The 25,681-nt window shown below is 48.5% G+C and overlaps 1 protein-coding gene across 3 annotated transcripts in view; it reads left to right on the top strand.

Moving 5' to 3' along the window:
• AEBP1 (AE binding protein 1) overlaps positions 1 to 25,681 on the top strand; it is a 319,836-nt gene that overhangs the window by 102,729 nt on the left and 191,426 nt on the right. For all 3 annotated transcript variants that reach the window (XM_085636122.1, XM_085636121.1, XM_085636123.1), the window contains 2 exons: positions 7,426 to 7,515; positions 24,139 to 24,237. In XM_085636122.1, the coding sequence (XP_085492248.1) occupies positions 7,426 to 7,515; positions 24,139 to 24,237 (189 nt within the window). The remainder of the gene's footprint in view (positions 1 to 7,425; positions 7,516 to 24,138; positions 24,238 to 25,681) is intronic.

Genomic DNA, 25,681 nt, shown 5'->3' with positions numbered 1-25,681 from the left:
ATGCCAAGGCTTTGAACTCAATCCTCTTGGCAACAGGAAGGCAATAAAGCTGCCTCAGGTGAGGTGAGCTGTGTTGCCAGAAGGGGACCCATCGGATCAGCCTGGCCACTGCATTCTTTATGATTGGAGGGCTATGGATCAGGAAAGCAGGAAGACCCAAATATAGGCTGTTTGGCGTAATCCAAATGCAATGTCACAAGAGTCTGAATTACGGTTTTTCGGGTCTCTTCCGGAAGCAGAGGCAGCAGCTTCTTGATTGGTCTTAGCTTCACAAAGCAGGATGAGGAGATCTGCTGATCTGGGTAGTGAATGAAATGTCAAAATGAAGCACGATCCCTCACTTTCTAGCCGATGCGGACGGTACCGGTGGTGGGTTCAGTTCGGTGGGCCACAGGAGGCTCGAGGGAGGAGGGGCTATCTGGCTGAAGAAGAGCTCCTCAGTTCTGTCCATGTTCAGTTTTAAAAAGTTGGCATCCATCCAGTTGGCAATGCTTTTTAAGCGTGCTTTAAAATTGAAAAAAGGCTGCTTCGAATGTTCTCTGAACAAGGACAGCAGTTGCGTATCATATGCATAGGATACAATCTTCACTCCCCATGTCTTAATAAGGGCGATCAAAGGGGCCAAGTAAAGGTTGAAGAGCAGCAGATTGAGGGCAGAGCCCTGAGGCAGCCCACAAACCAGGGGTTTGGGAGAAGATGAAAATGAGTGAAGGAAAACTCGTTGAGAGTGTTCTTCCAAAAATGAACGAATCCAAAACAGCTCAATGCCCTGAAAGCCAAAGAGGCTTAATCTGTTCAACAAGGTGGAGTGTGCCACCATGTCAAACGTTGCTACCAGGTCTAACAGAACCTCCATGGCAGAGGCGCTGCCATCCAGCGTTTCTCTGATGGTCTCTGACACTTCCAGTAAGGCGGTCTCCATGCTGTATCAAGCCAGATTGAGTGCCCTGAATCATTTTACCAGCTTCCATGAAGAATGAAAGTTGGCGCTATACCAGTTTTTCTAAGATCTTTAACGTGCAGGCAGCAGTGAGATGGGTCTAAAATTGCTGTGCACCCCTGGGTTTGCATAAGGCTTCTTTAGCAGTGGCAGCAGGCACATTTGTTTCCAGATAGCAGGAAAGATACCTGATTTCAAGGAGACATTCTAAATCCTGCCGAGAAAAGGATTTACAGTGGGGGCAGCCAGTCTGAGAAATTTGCGGGGACAGGGGTCCTCCCTGGAGCCGGATTTGCATTTCAACAACTCCTTGAGAGAGCCTTCTTCAGATATTGGGCAAAATTCTGAGAGAACAGATGCTGGACTAGTGGGGGGCATCAGTAGGTCTGCTGAGCTGGCTTCTCTCGGGAAAGTTGAGTAAAGTTTTTGAATTCTTTACATCAAAGAAGTCCGATAGGCTAGATGCAGTTTGCAGGTGAAAGATGAAAGGCACTTTTAATCATTTCAGGGAAGAAAATAGGTTTTACAATATTGAAGACTTCCTTAGAAGAATTGTCCGCATTCTCGATGCACAACGTCAAATGCTCTCTCATAGTTTACCATGTAAGTTTGCGGAATTCTTTTGAGAGCGGCCTTGTAGGCTAGTTTTGCTACAGGGTCATAAGACCTTGTTCAGCTGGGCTCCAGCTTTTTACAAAGGCTTTTCTCTGCTCTTATGGCAGTTGAAAAGCAAGGAGCAGATGGCTTGGATCTTTTGGCCGTAAGTGTTTTTAAGGATGCAAGAGGATCCAAAGCCTTAGCGATCCATAGATTGAATAGGCTTGAGTCGCTGTCAGGATTGCCTGTGAAAGATGGAAGGATAGATTGAAGAGAGAGGTCAAACGACTCCTTAGTAACATTTCACCAGTTTCTCCTCCTTTCAGGTGCTGTCCTGGTCTCCACCTGGTTGCACAAGTCATATAAAGTCAACTGGACAAGGTAGTCCGTCCTTAATAGGCAATAGCTTGGAGACCAGTGATGTTGGAAAAGATTGAGTCCAATGTGTAACCTGCTATATAGGTGGAGGCGGTGGCATGCTGAGTGAAGTTAAGGCCTGCCAGGGTCTGGATCAACTGAGAAGCCTGAGAACAGTTCAGGAAATCGATGTGAATGTTAAAGTCTCCCAGAACAGTGAAGTTGGCGTACTGTAGGTACAGTTGGGCAATAGCGTCACATAATTGTAGGAGGGAGCTGTTGGGGCAGTCAGGGGGTTTATAGATCAGCAAGCCAGCGAAGAAAAAAGAGGGGGTAAGTTTGATGCAGAAAGTGAGGCCCTGAATATTCCCAATTTGGCCCAACCTAGATGACAAAACCTCCAAAGTGTCCCTTAGAATAATAGACTCTGGCTCTTTGGTATGTCCACATTTTTGTATCCACATGTGTACAGCAGTAATGCATTTGCACGGGGACCAGGTTTAGTAAATAGTACTTATGGCACAAAGTGGGGCTCTGCGGTCTGAAGGGTTACATCAACTTTCTTGAACTCAGGCTTACTTTCCTCCTGCCAGGTGACACAAGATTGGCAGTAGTGTCACCGTATTTTTTAATCAGATGCAGGACTGCTGTTTTGTCTGTATTCTCTTTGCTGGTGGGTGGCCTGTCGGCTCTGCTTTTTAAAGTTCTGCCCAGCTTAAGAAGTCATGTCTTTTTGCCACATTGTAGGTGTTTGGTTAGAACATGGCAGCTGACATAAGATGGTCAGTTGTGGCAGCATCTTTTTGAATGATAGATCTAGGACATGCCTTTTCTACTGTTCCCAGCGCATGCAAATGCCTAGTTCCCTAACCTTCTGCCCCAGGTAGGTAACAAGGTCTTTTTTAGGTCTCGGCTCGAAGGCTGCGCTTGCGCAGTCTCGATCCGAGATTTAATGACTTGGAGAAGAGGGGCTTGAACCCGCCCCTCTTCTCCCCTGTTCTCCATTGGCTGGCCTCTTGAATGCTGGCCAGCCATTGGAGAAGAGGTCCGTCATTCCGATTAGGCCCCGTCCTTTTCGGATCGGGGGGCGTGTTTTTTTCAAGAAGTCTAATTATCTCCTCCAGCCAATGGCAAGAGGAGATAAAAGCAAAACACGCCCCCGAATCCGAAAACGCCACTGCGTTTCTCCGAGGCATTTCTGCTCTGCCTCGGAGAAAGGCAGTGGTGTGCTTGCCTTTTGCTCTGCCTTGTTTGCATTGGGTTGAAGGATTCAGGGCCCCCAGAATCTTCGGGGACCCCCTGCGTCGCAAGAGCTGCAGGGACCCATGTTATGTTCGTAAAAATGTCTCACCCACCTTGCTGTACTAGCGAAATGTCGAGACCGCTTATGTGGACACTAACTGCTCTTTTGTACATGGGCAAACGGAAATCGTAACGTTTGAGCCTAGAAAATCAGATTAGGAGGTAGTGCCCGGGTTATTTTACACTTTCTGCAGGTCCCTTTTAAGTAACCTCGATTTGTTTTTATTGCCGATTCCACTCAAAGAATTGCCCCTTCCAAGCGACTTTTCCGCAGAGCGACAGCTGTGATTCACGTTCGTCCTTTCAGCGTTTAACGTTGCCTCCCGTAGCCCCATTCGGCGTCCTTTTGGTGTCTCCATTTCCCTCCTCCCTGTACATTTAGCGCGCCCGGTTACTGGAAACAAACTAGGACTTGACTCTCGCGCGACTCCCAGCCTAGTGCGTGTGAGGACAGTTTGTAAACAATGGGCTCCAGCGAAACCAGAGAGCGGGGTAGGCGGGGCGACTGCCCGACGGAGACCCGGAGCTGCTGTCTCAGCAAATTTACTGATGGAGGCTAGTGGGAGGGGCCTTGCAGGATACTGAACACCAACCCATGGGAGTCGCTGTACCTCCAGGAATCTCTTTCCCTTCAACCAAGAATCACTTTCCGCCCCGCCAAAATCATTGCTCCCAGTGATTGGTTCTACCCTCCCCCTTTCATGGTCAACACCTGGATCGGACACACTGAACTCTGCTGCCTACTGGAAGTCGGCACCCCCTTGGATTCACCGCTCATGGTCAGCACTTAGTTTCATGATCTAAGAAAGTAGCTCTCATTTTGTAACGGATGTTTTTTTTTTTTTTTTAAATTAAAGTGAGGGTTGAAACTTTACAAGGAGAGGTGTCTTGACTACTGCGCTATATGTAGCAATCACCCTCGGCAATTCTTACTCCCATACCACTCCCCCTTGGCAATCACGAGGCCCCTCTCTATTGGAATAAATAATTGGTATACTCCTTCATACTGTGTATCTCTCTTCGTTTTAGAAGCTATTCCCTGGCAGTTGCCTCTGTACCACCATTTAAGCGCCGATGTCCCCCCACCGCCCGCATATTTAGAAGACCCTACCTCATCCGCAGGCCCCCTTTCCCCTCCCCTGGATTACTGACCAGCCACGATCACTGATCCTTCGAGCTTCCCTACAAGAATCCCTTTCTTTTCCTTTCGGGATCTCCGTCGCTCCGTCGCTCCTCTCCACTTTGAATCACCGCCCTGTCCTTCATTTGCAAAATAGAACAGTGGTAAAATACACGCAAAGGACATGGGACACGTGGATGTAATGAGTGATTTGCATGACCTGTGACTGTCACAGTATGTGTTGCTGTCGAATATGCAATTCGCTGATCTCCACGCTTTAACATCTCTGTTTTTTGCTTTGTGTGTTTATGGCCCGGAGTTGTGCTGTTCCAGAGGTATATTTTCGCTTTGAACTGGAGTCCTCTGCTCAGTATTGACAAACTGTGGGTTGTCCCAGACTAGTATGTTTTCATTGTTGGGTGGGGAGTTTAGGATTGTCCACTATCTACAAACAGTGTGTCTTCTGTGCGCATGGCTATAATGGTGTTGGTAGATTTTGAGCCAGTGATGTGCTACTGACGCATGGTGTGTACAAAGTCTTTTCTCTGCTTGCTGGAATACTCTCTGTTTTGCTTTTCTCCTTACTATCTCACGGGAGGGAAAAAAAATTCTTCCCTGCCCGCCATCTTTTGAAGGTGAATATGAGAGGAGGGAAGGAGGGGTAGTAGGAGGGCTCTAGCTGGGGAAGCTTTGTGAATGTATGAGCTGGGCACGGAAGGGGTGGGCATGGGATGCGGTTGCCAGGCGGGCGAGGGGGTACCCTTGAACGTGTGACGGGAAAGGGGGTGTGGGGCATGATGGTTCCAGAGTGGAAGGGACATATATCTCCTAGTGGGTGTTACCAAGAGACCAGGTCTTCGCTGTGATGCTCGGCTGTGGGGGGAGCTTCAACTACCTGGCACCCTTTTTAGGTTTCTCGTGCCTTAAACACTGTTAAATGATGATTTATTGCTAATCTCGTCACAGGTGCTGGAAGGTTTGTGGAAGCCACTATGTGTGTATGTGTGGCTCTGAGTGTGGCTCTGTGTATGTGGCTCTGTGTGTGTGGCTGTGTGTCTGGCTCTATGCGTGGTGGCTCTGTCTGTGTGTGGGTAACTGTGTGTGTAGGTGGCTCTGTGGGTGGCTCTATTTGTGTGTGGGTTGCTCTGTGTGTGTGGGTGGCTCTGTGTTTGGGTGGCTGTGTGTGTGTGGCTCTGTGTGTGAGTGCACATGCAATAGGTCTCGCATTGGAGAGTGATTAAGCTATTAACATTGTAAATAACAATGCCGTTTCTTTAAATGTTTTAAAAACAAAAACAAGAATGTCATGAGCAATGCCAACAGCTCTAACTTTAACAATGCCGAGACCATTGCATTGTAAATGCTTGTTCTATATTCCTGGTGCATGACTAGTGCTTGATAGTAAACCTGAGGCGTGTGTGGGCCATTTGACTGTCCACAAAATCCCAAATGGATTGCCACTGACTGAATGCTGCACAAGGTGAAGGTTGGATAAAGCCTCATTAGCATTAGGAATTGATAGCATCCCTGAGGTGTTTGTGTAGCAAATGTGGGAGGATGGACACAGATCTCCATATGGAAGTGCAGAAGTGACCAGTTAGTGGAATCCTGCCTTTCGTCCCTTCCTAGAGCACTATTATTAGTATAGATAGCAGGTATGGAGATTTAGAGATAGCGTCTCTGTTGCTCGACAGGCTGCTCTTTACAAGTCAGGATCAAGCTTTTGTTCCCCTAGAGGTGCTGATATCTGTCAGTTGGGGGGGCTTCTCACTTCTTTGTGCTCGTGCTGTGTTTGCTGTCCATGGAGACTCCCCTCGTGAGGCCCCTGCTGCTGACCAATCACCTAAAGACAAAGATGTGTCTGCTTTGGAGAGGAGGGAGATACAAAATAAGGGGACCACTTGAACTGGTTCCAGATCAGAACATTGAGAATCAACAATCCCTGTCTAGAAGAGTAGTAGAAAGGGAAGACTACATTTAGACACAAATGGTGCATGGATTTCTCTTTGATTGCACAATTCTTCACCGAAAATTGGGAAAGATGTTGAACACTTAACATCCGTGACAAAGGGTAAAGAAATGATCCCTTTGTGCAATTTAGGAAAAAGAGCGGGTGTTTTTCACAAAATCTCTTAATCATCCCGTATCAACAAATGAGAAAACATGAGTACCAACTTCTGAAAACAAATTGAAAAAACACAAAAATTGAAAAAACCACAGACCAGACATAAAGGACTTTTACTAATTTTGTATATTCAGCGTCATATATCAAATACTACATCTAGCATAACAATTTTTTGCTTTCTGTTTTTTACAATAAGCTGCCCATAATATATTCAAAACATATAATAAATCAAAAACATGACTCAGTGAAATCATGATACATGGTGAAAAGGAAATAATTTCAGTATACATACATACAAAACATACAGGAAATAAAAACATAAAATGTCTGATGCCCCAGAATCAAGGTTCAAGCTATCCTTTATCTTTGTTTTTCTGTCTTAGAATAGCTGGTGCAGGACATAAAACAATGCTGTCAACAATTCAACCCTACGGTTATGTGTTAATAACTATGCATCACAGCGGGTCTTCCTCAGGGCTAAAAAGATGAAAAATGGGGGACAGCCTTTAAAAGATTTCATTCCAGAGGACAACCAAACTTCTCCAAGTCACAATTGTGCCCTACCAAACAATTAGTAGTAAGATATCTACCCCTACAGTTGAGGCCCAGCTGCTCAATGGTACCCAACCGTTCCTAAAATCAGTAGAGTCTACAAATGTATTCTCAGCATTCTTGAGTCTATTTACCATAGATTTCCACTGCATTTTGTGCAATAAATCAATCAAGGTCAAGGAGTGAGGATGGTATGTTAGAATGACTCGTCACCTTTTTTGTTGATGTAATGTATGTGTTCCTCTTGCTTTTCCATATTTATGTTGTTACTAGGATATGCCGCTTTTGTTTGAGATTATTTTGCTGATGTCTACAATTGATGGGCTGCTTCTACATTGGATTGCCTTCCGTTCTGTAATTGTATTTGTTGTGTTCTTCATGAGTCTGGTAAGGTGAAGTACTCCCTCATGCAGTATCTGTTTTTCTATTCAGACAAGTTTTATGAAACACCTGTAGAGCCTGTAGAACCTGTTGAGCCTGAGGAACCTGACCGAGTGGAATGGAGACCAGATATTAATCCTGGTAAGTTCAGCAGATGATAATAAAGAGGTAAAGCATGTTTTATGAACCAGTTATAGAAGAATGAATCTAGTTAATCTTTAAAACCCTATCATAGACATTAAATAAGAAATGGAGTGAGTGACTAAGCCTCTACTGACATGGGGCACCTCTAGTTTGAGGAACCACCACCAAAAACTGCAATAATACTGTGTGAGAAGATGCTCAAGGAGCTTCAATGTTCTGTCTCACAGCTGGCTACATCTGTGAATTTTCTTTCTTTTTCTGTTTATTAATGAAATGTGCATTTGTTATTTTGTTTAGAAGCATGATTTGTTTTAAGTGAAAACCAAAATGCAAATCCTTGGGTTTGCTCCAGAGAGGGAATCTTGGAGTGACCTGTCCAGCTGGCTCAGTGCTACTATGAATTTCATTCCACTGGGCATTACCATTTCGAGGCGGGGGTTTCCATTGTAGTCTAATGTGATACAATGGTTATGTTGAGGACATGGCCAACTGATCGTCACGGTTTTAAGTTGAGATGTGGCCTAGAAGTTAAGCTGAACTGTTGCTCAATAGTTACTTTATCGGTTGTGCAACTATAAGACCTGAGTTTTAACCCTCTATTACCCACTTGACCGAATTGTGCTACATTGGGCAAGTCACTCAGCCACGGCCCGTGGAGGCTGTTCCGTGGGGCAGAGAGGCGGGGCGGGGGAGGGGCAGGGTGGAGGGTACTAAAAACCGGAATATGGATAATTGGAGGTAAGTAAACAATTAAATAAATAGCGCGCGCTGCATTGTATTTTGCGATGCAGCGCGCGCTACAAAATTCCTTTTATTTATTTAATTGTTTATTTACCCCCAATTATCCATATTCCGGTTTTTAGTACCCCCCAATCGCCCCGCCTCCCCCGCCCCGCCTCTCTGCCCCACGGAACTCCCTCCTCGGGCCGCGGCTGAAGTCACTTTGTTTCAGAGGGTCCCAGTTCCTTGATTTGCTGTATCTGAGAATACTTAAAAATATGCTAAAGACTATTTGAAAATCCTCAACATTTACTTTTGCATGTGATTCTGCATGACAAATGTATTTCTTCAGGTACTTTAGAATGTGGCAGTGGATGGTCATAACCTGGGCCGGCTGTAGAGCTGTTGACCGAGACAATCATTTTTCATGCCATCCCCCATGACCCCCTCCTCAGATTCCCTTATGACCACCTGGCAAAAGTGCCCCTCATCTCTCCCCTCTTACATACATTTAATTTGCTTTAAAGCACTGGTAAATGCTGACTTTACTAATAAGAAGTATATTTACCCTAACAAACCCTTTTCAGCAACATTAGGAATTGATAATGAATGACTGGGGGAAAACAGCAGAACATCCTAAACTAATTTAAAAAGTTTGCATGTGGTGCAGCGCAAAGTTGCCCACTCTTTACAAGTTACAAATATGTCACTTAAATGTTAACAGATACATGACATGAACGTGCACTTAGCACATGTTTCTTGTGTGGTTTAACAAATTAATGTAAGTGTTGCACTTGACATCATTAATAAAGAGTGCATTATTGTAGATTTCGAGAATTTACTCATAATATGTGTGTTTTTACCCTAATTGAATGAAGTCCTAATGAATTAAAATAATCTTCGTTTAGTAGATAACGTACTTACTATGAAGGTGAAATTCGACTTCCATAAACATGTGCTTTACTACCTGAATAATATTTAATGGCTTGAAAACTAGATAGAAACCATCCTCTTATATCTAGAATGTGATTTCATTTAAAAACGCTAAAGGTTATGTAATGTGTGTACTAATGTTACATGTATATGCATTTGAACGTAGCTCTTAGCCATACTTACACTTGATTAATTTGAAGATTTCCTGTATTCCACTTGTAATGAAAATGCAATACAACATATTATAAATGTATATTCCTTTGTATTTAAATGTGTACACACATATTAAATGTGCACCATTGAGTTAATGCTTAACTTGTCTTGAGAATTTAGGCCTGTATTTCACCAGGCTGCAGTTCATAAAATACTGTTTCCCATTTTCTTCTAGCGTGACAAATCCTGCAGGTATTCACATGCATTGTTTTTTTATTTTATTTTTTATTTCGGGATACACATGGCAACACCATACAGTATAAGTATATATCTCATAGATACAATGCACAATTGTGTTTCTCTATTTTTGACTACATGTGGCAGCATTATGCCAAAAACATGTAACAGGCATAATATTAGGAAAGTTGGACATTCCTATTTTCTTTTTTTCTGAATAACAGCAATACAACTATCAGTAAACACAGCACTGTTGCAAAGAAAGAATCAAAAACTGGGCAGCAATCAACAAGCAGCATTCCTGCATAACCCCTGGAGTCAGGGACAGGTGTGGTGTGCACAGTTCGTTTAGTCTCATCCTCCTCACAATGAGCATATGATGTACTATGTAACAAACTGAAATGTCTGGCCCCCATCCCTTGTGTAACCCCCCTAAAACTTGGTGTGATGGTGTTTCTGTCTGTAAGGACACTGTCCATTCCCTTACAAAACCAAGATTCTGGAATTCTACCCACGGTGAGCGGCCCGTCTCCCTCACCGCCCACAGGGTCCACAGACTTCTGTGTTAAGTAGTGTTACCTGGACTATTAGGGGTGCCTCCGCCACTTATTGTCTGCGTGCCTGGGGTTCAAGTCTGTAAATGGGTATCGGATGCCGCTGCTACCTGTCAAAGGGGGTGTAAGTTACTCAGCAAAAATCCCCACGTCTCCAAATCCTGTTCGGCATTTTAATCTGTTCGGACTATACGCAGACGTCTCTCCTCTGCCACCCTCCATTCATGCACATCTGCTGTCCATCTGCGCAATTTGGGTGGCGCAGGGTGCATCTAGTGTACTGCTACATGACATCTAGTGAGTACCAGTCCTAAGTTTGCAAACTTATGTTGCATTCTAAAGGCAATGTTTAATGGTTTCCTCAATCCGAAGGCCAGTCGCCTCTTGAAGCGTCTCCAATACTCTCGACTGCTGGAGTCGAGGGCAATCCCACGTCATATGAACGAACATGGCTGGCCCGATGCCACAGCAGGGATACTCTGAGGAGCGAGTCGCATTGATACACGCTAATCTGACAGGGGTCATTTAAGTGCGATGCAAATAATGAAATTGTATAAGCTTGAAGCGGGCATTGCTGGCCACCTCCCGTACCTACGCAAATGCTCTTTTCCATTCACTATATGTGGGAGGAGTCGGTAGATCTGTTTCGAATGTGGGAGACATCAACGCTATAATCGGCCTTGAGTACTCGCTATAGAAGGGAAATCAATCCCCGTGGGTACCTGGGTCTAGAATCGCCATCAATGTATGGGACTCGTTGAATCCTCAGGGAATGAGATTCTGATCTCTTGCATGGTGCAAGAGAGTTTTGCCCTCCTGGGTTTCGAAGCACTCCTGCGCTTCAGCAAATGTGAGGAATGACCCATTACAATATAGGTAACCCGCATTGAGGCACCCCTCCTGCGAACCATCTTGTTAAATCCATGATGGTTTGGATATGGCAAAAATTACGCAGCCATTGCAACAGAAGCGCTCGTGCATAAGGCGCCATATGCGGCACCAATGTGACTGCCCTTTCCCATGCTCCCACGACCTGACATACCACAAATGGGTATTTTTGGGGCATTCGAGATCCCATAATGAGGCATCTCGGTAAGCTATTCTACCATCCCCAATCTGCCATGAGATCTTTCTCTACGTTTGGGCCCTCTGCACACCAGAATGCTGCATATTGGAGGAGGGTGGCAATGTAATAAAGCCAAAGGTCCGGGAGGCCCAGCCCCCTGTTTGGTGTCCAATTTCAGAATCTCCAATTCAGCCCTGCTGCGTTTTCCAGCCCAGCCCAGCGATATCAGGAGACTGTTAAGGGTCTCAAAGGTAGATCTAGGGATAATGCAGAAAGAATTGTGCAGGGTGTTCAGGCAGCACGGTAGGTACACCATCGGGTCGAAGGCCACTCGACCCACGATGGACAGAGGGAGGCAAAGTGGGTACACTTCCATTGGAACTCCGTTGGGGGGTGGTCAGCCGCGTCTGTGTTCGTTAACGTGGCAAGTGGAAATAGGATTGATATTTGTTTATTGATTTTCAGTCCAGACACTGCGCCAAAACTCGAAAGAATGTCTAGAAGAGTTAGCATTACCTCTTCCAGAAGATTTAAATATAGCAAGGCGTCGTCTGCATATAGGGATACAACGTGCACCCGGCCATCCATCTGAATGCCCCAGCAGTTAATGTCTCAATGTAATCTAATCGCTAATGGTTCTATTTCCAGGGCAAACAGGAGCAGGTACAGCGGGCATCCCTGCCTTGTACCCTGTTCAATTGTGAGTGTTTCAGAAATCACCCCACCATTGCGCACTCGTGCAGTCGGCAAATTGTATAGAAGATGCACCCAGGAGATATATTCTTGGCCAAGACCCATACTCGTTAGCACCTTCCAGAGGTAGTCCTATCGTAAGGTGTAAAAGGCCTTTTCAATATCTAAGGCTAGCACTGTGACCCTGAGGTCAATATTAGCCGTGGCGTGCAGGACATGTGACAGTCTATGTCGATTTATATGAGTGCCGCGGCCTGGCATAAAACCGCATTGGTCTGTGTGGACTAGATGTGTGATAACCCTACTCAATCGCATACCAAGTGCCATCGTCAATATTTTTGTGTCTACTCCTAGCATCTATAGTGGCCGGTATGATCTCGGCATAAGTGGATCCCCACCGGGTTTAGGGAGCATAACTATCTGGGCCTCTCTCATCAATGGAGGTAAGAGACCTTCTCTCTTGGCCTCTTGGAGAGTTTCTAGAAGTTGAGATAGTAGTATGTCCACATATGTTTGAAAATATTCTACGGGCAGACCATCAGGGCCCGGGGATTTGGAGCCGGCCATTGCGGCCAATGCTTTCTCCAGGTCTTCCAGTTTGACCTCCATGTTGAGTCCCTCACACTGGCCATCGGTAAAGCTAGGGGTGTAAGATCACTCAAAATGTTGTCCAGGGTCACCCCCGCTCATTCACATACATTGTTAGTTTCGAAAAGATACATTACTGTATTAGGGATAGAGCAAGAACCTGAAAAGTAGACCTTGACGAAAGTACATGGGAAACCAGAGCGCTAACTGAAAGATCTGTTCAGCAATGTGTCAAACCTGCTATGAGCGTGAAAAGGAGATGTTGTTCCCATGTTCAACGTGTGATTTTCTCTGAATGTTGCAGTCTGCAACATGAGAATGGAGGAGAGCAATGAACCCTTGATGATGTTCTAGATTAGGATTTTATCTTATGAACTGTGGTAACAAAAGGACCACTGTGACAAAGGTAGTAATCCACTCAGCTATCCACATAAAATACAGATCTGTGAGCTGCAAGATATGTGTTCTTTGCAGCAGGCATATTAGTCCTCTGCGCTACTTTATGGCGAGTCAAAACTGCTGCTAGACAAAGCTCTGAACTCTCTCTAGCAAGAACATTAATCACAAGAGTTATCTTGACATTTTTAATCCTGCCTGAAAATTGAACTCACAAGGAACTCTGATGCAGGTGTTTTCAAATTGTAAGTTATTGCTAAACACAGAGCCCCTTCCCCAGATCAGCGGCCAGTGGGGTTGCACAAGTCACACTGCCCTAAAGCCGGCCCTGTTCATAACAGGGTCAGGGTTCATGCCTCCTCCCAAAATGGGCAAAGCAGGAATCAATCAGGCTCATAGACCTCGTGTTGGGGGCGTGGCTTGGATGCCGAGGGGAATGGCGGCGTGAGCTCAGAGCTCCGCACCCGATCCCCACGAAAATCCTGACAAACTACACGAAACCTGCTGCGAACTGCACCGTTGTATCGGTGCTAGCGGCGGCACGGACAGCGGCACCTCGGGGGAAGGAAACCAGAGCACCAGCGGGAGTTTGAGCCGTCCCGCGTTGTGCCGTGCGCCTGGGGCGCTGTGATCCGGTGGAGACCCTAAGATGGCGGCCGGGGCCGAGCGCCGCAACGGAGAAACGCCGCCGGACCAGTGAAGCCTGTGGGGGCACCGCCTGCAAGCAGAGGAGCCCCCGCTGCGATCCCCCCGACGGCGGGACGCGGGGCAGAACACGCTCCGGCGCACGGTGAGCGGGGACAGTGTGACGGGCAGATCGGGAGCTGTGGACCCGGGCGCTGTTGTGCTTCCAAACCCTGTGCCCCAGCGGCGGCCAGCGCTACCACGAGGGTGGACGGGGGCACAGCCCAAGTGGTGTGGCGGCGTGTGGATTCGCGACTGGGGGAGACGGCGAGATCCGGAGCGCCCATCGGTCTCTGGCCGGGACCCCTGAAGTGACGATCTGTGGCCCCGGGAGGACAAGCGACGCACGCAGGGGCCGGTGACCCCGGGACAGCCTGAGCGGGGGACGCCTGACCGGGAGGAGCCGGACGCCTCCCGAGGGCGGGGGAGCTCCCGGAAGGACCACTGGTGACGAAGGGTGCCCGAGCCGCGGAGTACCCGGGGAACTCAGGCGACGGGGGCTAGCGCCCGGGGAGAGCCTGGAGGGAGCACGCTTGGAGCACCCGCTGACCGTTGGCCCGGAGGAACTGTGGCGCCTGTGTGGGTCTGCACGACGCACGGTGACCCCTAACGTCGACTGTGCTGGGAGACGCTCGTGGGAGTGGGCAGATAGGGGGTGTGCGAGCGGGAGTCGCAGTGGACTCGCCCGCGGGCCTAGCGGACTGCGCACCCCCCTGGCCCCAGGAGGCGCTACCCTAGAGCCTCGTGAGTGAAGGACGGGACGGTGGTGCCCCTAGCTGGATGGTACACTGGCCACGACAGCCCAAGGAGGCGCCGAGATGGGCAAGCCTAAGGCCAAGAGCGGGGAAGGGGCACCCGGACCGGAGCCGCAAGACGGAGCAGCCCACAGCGCTGCGGACCTGCAACAACTTCGGGACTGTATCCTAGAGGCCATAGCAGCCACGAAGGACGCATTGCAGCAGGATATCGCGCAAGTGGCATCGGGTTTGGGGATCTTGAGGGCGGACCATGGGAAGCTGAAGGACCGAGTCAAAACGGTGGAAGATCAAGTACAAGACATGCTGCCAACACACAAATCTCAGGAGGGGCGCCTGGTGGAGGCGTTGGAGCGCATACAGGTCCTGGAGCGGCGCGCAGAGGACGCGGAAAACCGCAGTCGTCGCAACAACGTCCGCTTGGTGGGCCTGCCGGAACGCAAAGAAGGGGCCGATATGGTGGGGTTTCTAGATGCTTGGCTGCGCTCCGAGGTAGCCCCGGAGGGCCTCTCGCCCTTCTTCACGTTGGAAAGGGCGCACCGGGTGCCGGCGCGGCCCCCCAAACCGGGCCAACCTCCACGCCCAGTGGTGATGAAACTGCTGCACTACAGGGACAGAGACTGGCTGCTGCAGCGGGCCAGGGAAGCGGGGCCATTCCAGGTGGACAACAGTAGCGTCACGATGTTCCCGGATTATACCTACGAAACCCAGAAGCTGCGTGCCTCCTTCCTGTCACTTAAACGTGAATTGAGAACAGAGGGTCTGCAGTACTCGCTCCTTTTCCCAGCCAAGCTGCGCGTCATCGTGGACGGCAAGACGCTCTTCTTCCCAACCGCGGCGGAGGCCTGGACGTGGTGGGACACATACAAGGCCAGCACGCACGAGGCCGGAGCCCGACCGGCGGAGGAGCGGAGGTCACAGCCGATGCGGCAGTCGCGGAGGCTCCGGCAGCGGAGACAGAGGGCTGGCAAGCCGACGGACTCGCAAACAGTAGACGAAAGGAGAGCGGCACTGCAAGCAGTGGTGGACCTATCCGGAAAGGTAGCGACGCAATCATCCCGCGGGACGGGCACGGACAGCCGCGGCACGAGCTCGGAATCCGACCACTCCGTATTGACTGGGGGCCGTGGCCCCGTGGTGACCCCGCAGACTTCGGGGGAAATTGTCGAAGGCTGATGAGACGGCGCTGCCGAGGGGCCGGCACCTGAGAACCGGGGAACTGATTCCTATCGAGGTGGACTTATTCAGAAGAAGCTACTCAGGTTTTCGTGAGTGTTTATAGGGGATGCGGGGGGCGGGGGGACGGGACTGTGGTAGCCTCCTTCGGTACCAGGCTACTTCCTAGAGGCCCATAAGGCCACTGCAGTGCAGACTGCGGTTTAGGTAATTGGTTGAGCGAGTTTGCTCTACTCTAGTTTGGATGGGGGCTGCTTCTCCGAAGTTGGGTCCTATTCTGGGGGGGAGGGGCCGAGAGTAGTTGGGGGGGCTCGCGGCGAAGGGTTGGGAGGGGGGATCGGGGTTTTCTCTGGGGAGGGGTGGGACAGTGCTATCAAACGCGGCTGGACATGGATGGGTTTCGGGAGGAGGCCTCTGACGTGGGACCATGGCTAATGTGGGGTTGGTGAAATGTGTGACTTGGAATGTGCGGGGACTCCACACTATGGCTAGGAGACACAACATTCACGCATACTTGGTACGCAGGGGTGTGCACATCGCGCTCTTGCAAGAAACGCATTTAACGAAGCAGGAGGGTGTCGCACTGCAGCGCAGGTGGAGGGGGCAGGTGTTTAGCACAGCTTACTCCGCATTTGCGAGGGGAGCTTTGATATGGATCCGAGCGGGCACCCCCTTTCAGGTGCTGAGGCACATTATAGACCCGGAGGGCAGGTACGTAGCTGTTGGGGGCAAACTCAGGGGTAGGGACATAGTACTCTGTAGTCTATATGCACCCAATCTGGACCAGGGACCCTACTTTACGAAATTGTCCGGGGCGCTAGCCAGCTACTTGACAGGCCCAATTGTGCTGGGTGGGGACTTCAACTCGATTGCAGACACCGAGCTGGACAGGTCACACCCGCCCCTACGGGCATCCCCAGCCCACAGGTTAGCGAAGCGTAGACTTGAGTGGCAGGGGAGGTGGGAGCTGACAGATGCCTGGAGAGCGCAGCACCCAGAGGCGAGGGACTACTCCTATTATTCCCCACTACACGACTTGCACGTTAGGTTGGACGCTTTTTTGTGTTCTCCGACAGTGCTTCAAACTGTGGCACGTACGGAATACTTAACCCGCACGATCTCTGATCACAACCCTTTATTAATGACCCTGGAGTGGATGGTTGAGACCCCGCGGGTCCCACTGTGGCAGCTGAGGCCGGACACCTTAGAGGACCCGCCTTTCCGGGCGGCCTTGCGGGAACAGATTGTGCACTACTTTACTGAGAACGAGGGCTCCACGGTGGCCAGGGCGCTAGAGTGGGACGCATTCAAAGTGGTGGTTCGAGGCCATTGCATTGGGAAGTACGCTGGCGTGCGCAAGTCGTTGCTAGGGGATCTGGACAAGGCGGAAGGGACGCTGCGCAAAGCGGAAATAGCGAGGCCGGGTCATCCTGAGCTACAGGAAGCAGTGTGCGAGGCTAGAGAGGCGGTAGCGGTCGAAGTGGAGCGGCTCCGGAGCTTTGATTACAAAGCATTTATGGTGCGGGCGCACGCTGAGGGGGACAAGGCAGGCACGCTATTGGCTTGGCTGGCCAATCCCGCCAAGCGTAGCCAACCGATTCTGGCCATTAAAAGGAGGGGAGGGGGCACGGTCACTACTCAGGGGGACATATTGGACAGCTTTTGCTCCTACTACGGGACACTTTACGAGAGCGCACTAGAAGGGCAAGGCGAAGAAGCGGAGGCCTTTCTGGAAGGGCTACAGCTGCCTCACATAGAGCGGGAGGAGGCGGAGGCACTGGGCAGCGAAATAGACCTAGTGGAAATCAAAGGGGCAGTAGCTCGCATGGCGCGGAACAAGACCCCGGGCTTGGACGGATTGCCCATCGAATTCTATAGTCGGTACCTGGACCTGCTGGCTCCACGGCTTCAGGAGGTATACAGAGAGGCCAAGCATAAGGGGAGACTGCCGAGCTCCATGCGCGAGGCGCTGATGATCCCGCTGTTGAAGCCGGGCCGGGAGGGCTCGGACCTAGCGGCCTACAGGCCGCTGTCAATGCTGACAACGGACTATAAAATCCTCAGCACCATCTTAGCGAACAGGTTGCTACAGCATATGCCGCGGCTGATTCACAGAGACCAGTCGGGGTTTATCCCTGCCCGAAATACCACCGCCAATATCCGCCGCCTGATCCGCTTGTTAGGGGATCCGCTGGAGGGTGCCCTCGCGCCGCTTGTGTTGTCGGTCGATATAGAAAAGGCCTTTGACAGCCTGGAGTGGGATTACTTATATAGAGTCATGCGTGGCTTTGGTCTCGGGGAGGGGTACATAGGATGGACGAAGGTCCTTTATGCCTCGGCGAGGGCGAGAGTACGGATCGGCGCTCTTGTCTCTGACCAGTACCGGGTGGGCCGCGGCACCAGACAAGGGTGCGCGCTTTCCCCATTGCTGTTCGCGTTAGCAATAGAGCCCCTCGCGATAGAGGCCAGATCGGGCCGATGCTACAGGGGGCTGGTCTACAGGGGGGCTCCACAATTCATTTCCCTCTATGCTGATGACCTGCTTCTGTTCTTGGACGACGCAGCGGATGCACTGTCGGGCGCGCGGAGGCTTCTAGCGAAATTCGGCAAGTTCTCGGGACTGCGGGTCAACTGGTCCAAGACCTGCTTGTTCCCGTTGCGCCCTGGCGGCCCAAAACCGGACGTCCGCCCGGAGCTTCAGTGGGAGCCTCACTGCCTCAAATATTTAGGGGTCCATATATACCACTCCGCCCCCGATATACTGGAGGGTAATGTGGGTCGCTGTATAAGAGCGCTGAAGGGCAGTATGGCCTTTTGGGCCACTCTCCCACTCTCGATGACGGGACGCGTCTCGTTATTGAAAATGATCGCCTTGCCGCGCCTATTATATTACTTTCGCACGCTTCCGGTGTGGATACCGAGTCCGGTTTTCAGGCAGCTGCGCTCCTTGTTGGTTTCGTTCCTATGGGGCTCGGGTCGACGCAGGATTGCGTTGGCAACTCTGACCAGGCCGAAAGACGAGGGAGGCCTGGCAGTCCCGGACTTCGAATTTTATTACCTGGCGGCGCAGCTTCAGATCTTTACGCAAGAGGTAGCCCGGGTGTACCGGGGCCCGGAGCAGGACAGGGAGGGGGGCACTCCCCGCCATGTGCTGGCATATATTACTCTGCAGCAGCGGCTGGTCCTTCGGGACTTGACTATGGAGGAACAGACGTTCCGACAATGCTGGAATCGAGCGCAGCGTAGGGCGGGGGGGCGGCGTCCATATGCGCCGGAGATCCCGTTGGGTATGGTGACAGCGCTCCCGCACGGGGGAGATTGGTCGAGCCTACAGGTCTGGGAGGAGGCGGGTCTCCAAATGCTGGGCGATTTATACGAGGAGGGAGAATTGCTCCCTTATCAGGCGCTGCGAGAGCGGTTCGATCTCCCGCGCGGGGACTACCTGCTGCACGCGGCGGTGACTGGGGCGATGCGAGAGTACTGGAGGGAGGGGCTCCGCGACCCTCCTACGTCCGCGGCGTGCCAATACGCTATGATGTCGGCGGGCACCCGCAAGGCTGTCACCTGTCTCTACTCCAGAATGTTGAGCGAAACTTTACAACCGCTGACAGCCCTGAAAGACAAATGGGAAGAAGATCTCCAAACAGAGATTCCCGATGCAACGTGGGCGGGTCTGGTTCGAAGGGCCAGAAAGAGTACGAGAAATGCCCGCTTCCAACTGATCCACTTCTATGTTCTCCACAGGGCTTACCTTACGCCGGGCAAAATTCGGAAATAATTCGGGGCGGAGGAGGCGGCGTGCCCTAGGTGCGGCGCGATTGGAGCGGAGCTCGGCCACATGTTGTGGGATTGCCCCCGCCTGAGTGATTATTGGAAGGCTGTGTGCGAGACACTGACTGAGGCGACAGACAGGGAGTTGCAATGTAGTAAAGCAGTCTGCGTTCTGCACTGGTTCCCGCACACGCCCAAGAACAAAACCACGAGTAAATTTATTGATATGGGCCTCCTCTTAGCAAAAAGGGAAGTGATGAGACTATGGAAATCAAAGCTGGGCCCCACGCATAAGAGATGGCTTAAGGAGTTGCAGAGGTGGGCGGCGAGCGAAAGTACACTTAGGTACCAGCTAGCGAGCCGTAGAGAGGATGATAAGGCATTGGAGGCGGCCACAGCGTGGGAGGTGATGGTGCAGGCCCTGGGCAACAGTGAGACTGAAGACGGAGGGGTCCCATCGGACGGGGAGGGCAGCCCCCGGGCTACTCCAGTCGCACACACACAGTAGATAGGTAACTGCGACACAAAGTACCCAAATTCATTTACTCAAGCATCTGCCAGGCGTCGATGATAGCACTGTGGGGGGCGGGGAGGGGGGGCGAGGGCAATCGGGGCTCGGATTGGGGACTGGGTTTAGTTGGGGAGGAGGGGGGGGGAGAAAACATTCCAAAGCAGAACATGGACGTCCTGGGAGTAAACTAAAGTCATTAGCCACTGAGATCGTTCGGGGACACTGTTCATCCTGTTGACGCTGCCCGGCCTCCGGGATGTGGGCTAATAAGCTGTGTACGAAGATATCCTGACCTGCCAGAAATCTAGCACAGGAGATTGAGACGCAGTCCCGTAATGTATGTACAGTGATGATCCTGTGATTCTGCAATAAAAACGGTTTAATAACTCATAGACCTCGTGTTGGTGCTGGTGGGCCATGCGCTAGCTATGCACTGGGAAACAAGCCAAAGTGTCGCCAGTGGGGGGACGGAAAAGCGATGTCAAACGATGGGCAAGGGCTGAGGATGGTGCCCTGCAGCACCTCCACCGACAAGCCGGGCGGGATGCCCAGGACACAAGATGGGATGTACTGCTCCTGGCACTAGAGGACAAGCCCAACTCCCTGCCGCAATGAAGCGCCGTAGACCGCTCACAACTGGTAGCCCCTTAAAACAGATTGGAATTTCCAACCACGGCTCCCAGATAAACACACCCGCACGACCCACACAACGGCTGTTATCCGATTTCTCCTAACAGTGTTGTATGTGACCTGCATTGATTAATGCCTAAGATACTGTAAACAAAGACACTGTTTTGATTCATCTGTAAAAATGCAATAATGACCTATTTAAAGAATAAAACAGTGGCAGGGGTCCATGAGATCAATGGATGAATGAATTGCTGGTTTCACATGAATGTACATTATATAATGTACTCTTAATGTACTTTTCATTTAAGAAATATTTAGATGAAGTGTGTATTAAAACAATGATTGATTATTGTAGACTCCTTTTTCAAGTTAGTGTGTGTGTTCAAATTGTAAATAATTATGGATATTTTTGTATGTATAACTATGATGACCATTTCAATTTCTAATACGAAAGAGAAGAAAATTCAATAATTGTTTTTGATTGATGAATCTGAGCATGAAATCACTTGTGTTTTTTATGGTGCAATTATTATTGAATTGCATCTTACAGAATTGAATGATTGTGTATTAAAATAATAATTTGAAAATAATTGTAAATAACTTTGGATAATTTAAAAATAATTTGATTGTTTAGTGCTATAAATATAAGAAGCATCCTTGTTAAGTAGAAATAGCTTCATAGAAAAGGTATCCCTGAGTTCTAAAAGTGGATGAAGTATACAATACCACTGCCGCATCACAGAACAGAGTGGATTCATCTGGATTCTCATGAAATAATTTGCCACTTATTAGCTAATGTACAACACGAGGTTAGTGGTATACAGAGACATAGGTCATTGGCTTATGGAGATCTCCCACCACTACTTAAAAAATGGGAACTTATGTTTTACCAACTTTACGTATTATTTACTATTCACTATTTGCGTGATCTGTGTGACTCAGTATTTAGGTTATGGTTAGCTGCTTTGATGGCAGACATGTGAGGCGTTAGTCAATTTTTTAATTTTTATCCTGGATTTTAGCTTATTTTAATCAATTGATCTAGGGAATAGGGAACATTTTGTTTTCCTTGCTTGTCTTTGCCAGAATTCAGTCCAATATGAACGCAGAAATACAGCCTTGCTTGATACTATATGTTACCGTGCTGCTCAATTAAAAAAAAGACACACAGTTGATGGACGGAATGCAGAACAAATCAAAACATTCACCCCCAGTCAAGAGATCTGGGTTAAATCCATCATTCTTTTGCTCACCATGTCACTCCAGTTTAGACCTAGCCATATGCAAATCAGTCTTGACCCTGTGCCTCATGGGAACAGTCCAGCCCGAACTGATAAGCCAGGTCCTCCCTGGACCGGAAACAAGCATCCTAGGACCGGTTTCAGGGGGTTTCACCCCTCTTCAGCCAGGATAGCTTGAATCCAGTGGCACAGTGAGCCCGGGACCCACGTCTGGGCATACCTGGCGCACTTAGGGCCAGGACACACAAAATTGATGGACGGAATGCAGAACAAATCAAAACATTCAACACCACTCAAGAGATCTGGGTTAAATCCATTATTCTTTTGCTCACCATGCCACCCCAGTTTAGACCTGGCTATATGAAAATCAGTCTTGACCCTGTGCCTCATGGGAACAGTCCAGCCCGAACTGCTAAGTCAGGTCCTCCCTGGACCGGAAACAAGCATCCTAGGACCGGTTTCGGGGTTTCACCCCTCTTCAGCCAGGATAGCTTAAATTTAGTGGCACAGTGAGCTCAATTAAACAGTTCCTTCTGTTTTCGCCATGTACAAGTGGTGAAGTTCAGCATACAGGTGACACTCCAGAAATACATATCAAGTAGTGAGCTAACATGTAAGACTGTTGAGATCTAAGGGGCCTTAAACCTCAATCGGGATTGAGACATAAGTGTCTTTAATACAAAAGGCAAACTGAAGTTTCATTCAACCAATTACCATGTTGTGGAGGGTATCCCAGTGACCATATTGCTATATCGAAAGAGTCATGTTTGACAATTGAATATTCTATTACACATTTAGCTGGCTATTTGATGTGAGTGAGTGATGTAAATAGTGAAAAGTGGAAGTGGGTTGCTTGTGTTCTACTTCAGAGGGAAACTGGCTTGGCTGTTCGGGATGGACTGTTCCTATTGGAGCAGGACCAAGGCTGATTTATATACGGCTGGGTCTAATCTGAAGTGGCATTGTGGGCAAAAGAAGGATGGGTTGGAATGCAGGGACTATAGTTCTCTTTTATTCTCACTCTGAAACCATTTTCATATGATGTCTGGATAATGCAAGCATACTCCCCTCACCTTTTGTGTATTTGCACTTCTCTGCCTTTGGATAATGTCCTGTATAGTCACCATAAACGCGACATTATGGAAGAGAAGTGAATACCTGTTAAGCGTGAGGTTGACCCCCAGTTCCAACATTACCAGCCTAGGAGTCGACTCCAGTGGCTCAGAACTGCCCAAGTTTGGGGCAGTTCCACATCGTGTGCAGGAGCGTACCTCTTAGCGCACACCCGCTCAGGCAATGATCTGTATCTGCTCTCCCCATGGCATACATTCTGGTTTAATAAGCTTTATGAAGGAGCCTAAGCTCCTCACCCGGAGTTCTACCTCTCTGGGATACCGGCGTGCAGTGCCCCAGTCGGCGTGCGGTGTCCCAGTCGGCGTGCGGTGCTCCAGTTGGCGGGCAGTGCTCCAGTTGGCGGGCAGTGCTCCAGTCGGCGGGCAGTGCTCCAGTCGGCGGGCAGTGCTCCAGTTGGTGGGCAGTGCTCCAGTCGGCGGGCAGTGCGACAGTCGGCGGGCAGTGCTCCAGTCGGCGGGCAGTGCTCCAGTCGGCAGGCAGTGCTCCAGTCGGCAGGCAGTGCTCCAGCTGGCGGGCAGTGCTCCAGTCGGTGGGCAGTGCCCCAGTCTTCGTCCGCCCATGTTCCCAAGTCCGCTTGCCATTTATCTGCAGGAATTCTTCACTGGAAGCTTGCACCTGTGAATTTCCTTTGAAGAGTGTTTTATATGCCTTTCCTGTAGCACCCTAGTCATACCCTGTGTTCCTTATAACTGCCTGTTGTTTTACGTAATTGGTGCATAATTCTTTGCATAGGTAAAAGTACTGAGTGGGACATTTGTTATTAAGAGCTATTGTATTAATTGTTAAATTCATAGTCTCTGACCCCACACTCCCTGCTCGTCTCACTGCTCTGCGCGTTATGTGCTAATGGGGTATTCTTGGTGCTCAGTTATCAATGGCCATAGTAAATCAGTCCCGGGGACATCAGTGGTAAAAGGACTCAACACCTGCAGCTGTGGCCCAGTAACTATGTGTTCCGCAGGACCCCTGAATGGGTTCTAAAATTTGCTCCATGACACCTAACCTTTCCTAAATTCGGTAATGTATTCTGAGCAGACCCTATTTAATTGAACATACATTTCCACTGTAAATCTTCAATAAATCTACCAAGGAGCAAGGGTTGTTACGTTTGGTTCACCCTTCTCCTTTTTTATTGATTTAATGTATGTATTCATTTGGTTTTGCGTTTTCTTATCATTATATTATAATATTTCTTATTATTAAAACGTCAATTTGACATTTGTCTGAGATCTTATTGCTGGTATCTAGAATTGGTAGGCTGCTTCCGCATAGGATCAGCTTCTCCTCTTCAGTAATTTTAAGTTTTGGGTGGCTGATTAGAGTCAGGTGAGAGGAGGTTGAAGCTTTCGATCATACACTGTTTGATTCTGTTTTTCAGATGAGGATTATGAACAACCCCTTGAGCCTGTGGAGCCTGTGGAACCTGTGGAACCTGTGGAACCTGGTCGGGAGGACTGGAGACCAGATGCTCGTCCTGGTAGGTTTACTAGACAGTCTAAAAGTGGAACATCAGTTTTATGTACCAGTGTCCACAGGGCAATGGGCAAAGAGTAGAATGCAATTACTTTACTTAAAAAAGACCATGTCATTCAGATCAAGAAACAAACATTAGGAAGTACCTTTGTCAGAGTTTTGACCAAATATTTTTTAGCATCATTGCTTTCACTTTGGGTAAAAAGTCCATTAAATCTGAAGGTTAATGCACATACAAATACAAAAAATAGAAAATCAGAAAAACAAAATAAAGGCTGCAACTTAAAAAACCAATTATCCGGCCGTGGCAAGTCTGCACTGTTTCTTTTCTTTTTTTGCGAACATATGCCATAGGGATTAAAATTGCAAATGTAATAAGAAGTAAAACTGGCAGTAAATGAAAATGGCATGTATACGCCAGCTAAAGTAAAAAGTGCAAAATGAACCACTGCAAAAGTGAATTTAAAAAAGAACATGAAATTAAAGCAAAATCAAAGCAAAGATCCTGCCCTTGTGTTGGAGTACCTAACTTTTAGGCGAGAACCAATGGCTGAATTGGGCTGACCCTTTGCCTCATGCAGTATGTTGTGGTGAGTGGAAACAAAATGTGAATGACACGTGAACAGACCAGTGGGTGAAGAGGGCTTGCCAAAGCCTTTGTGTATATATGCAGACAGACAAACGCATATTTTAATTATGATTCTTTTGAAAACATAAGGGTGGCAAGACAATGAAAGCGGTCTCTAAGCGAGACCAAATTACAACAATTCTTATTGAGTGGCTCAATTCATTGAATGGGCTGTCACTCATAAGCTTTAGTTCTTTGTTAAAGTGCTTAGATTTTGGACCTAATTTTTTTCTCCTAGAAACTGTTGAGATTAAATTACTCTTCTTAAGTGATCATTTTTGGTATCATGGTCTTGTATGATTCCCAAATCACGGTGACCCCGGAATATGGATAAACCAAGTAAAATTGCACTTATACTAGTCATAGTTCAAAGTCAAAACCATGAAGGTTAATTTAACATTTAATAGCATTACAGCAGACAAAAATAGTTGGGTAGTTCAAATCAAAATATCAATTAATTTTCAAAATGGAAAATAATGGGAATTAGAATAGGGCACAGTCTCTATTCTAGTTACATAGAGCCAGATACCGTCTACCATAAGACAAACTAATGCAAAAATATTCTCAATACAGAGTCAAAGAGCAAACTGTCATGGGTACATGCTTGATAGAAGTCTCAGAAAAGTCTGTAAAATCTCTAAGTACAAAGTCAATATAAGGATCGACATAGAGTATTCCTCAAAAAAGAGCAAGAAAAAGTCTCTAAAAATCTCTAAGTACTGCACCAAAAAGTGGGACACGGTGTAGACTGCTATTCTAAGTAAAGGGAAAAGCTTCTCTGTAAAATATTCTAAGTACCAAATTAGATACCAACCTAACA

This window comes from Triturus cristatus, chromosome 11, assembly GCF_964204655.1.
Source record: "Triturus cristatus chromosome 11, aTriCri1.1, whole genome shotgun sequence".
Classification (NCBI taxonomy): Eukaryota; Metazoa; Chordata; class Amphibia; order Caudata; family Salamandridae; genus Triturus; species Triturus cristatus.
Note: the sequence above shows the minus strand (reverse complement) of the source record. Positions and strands in the feature narration are given on the sequence as shown.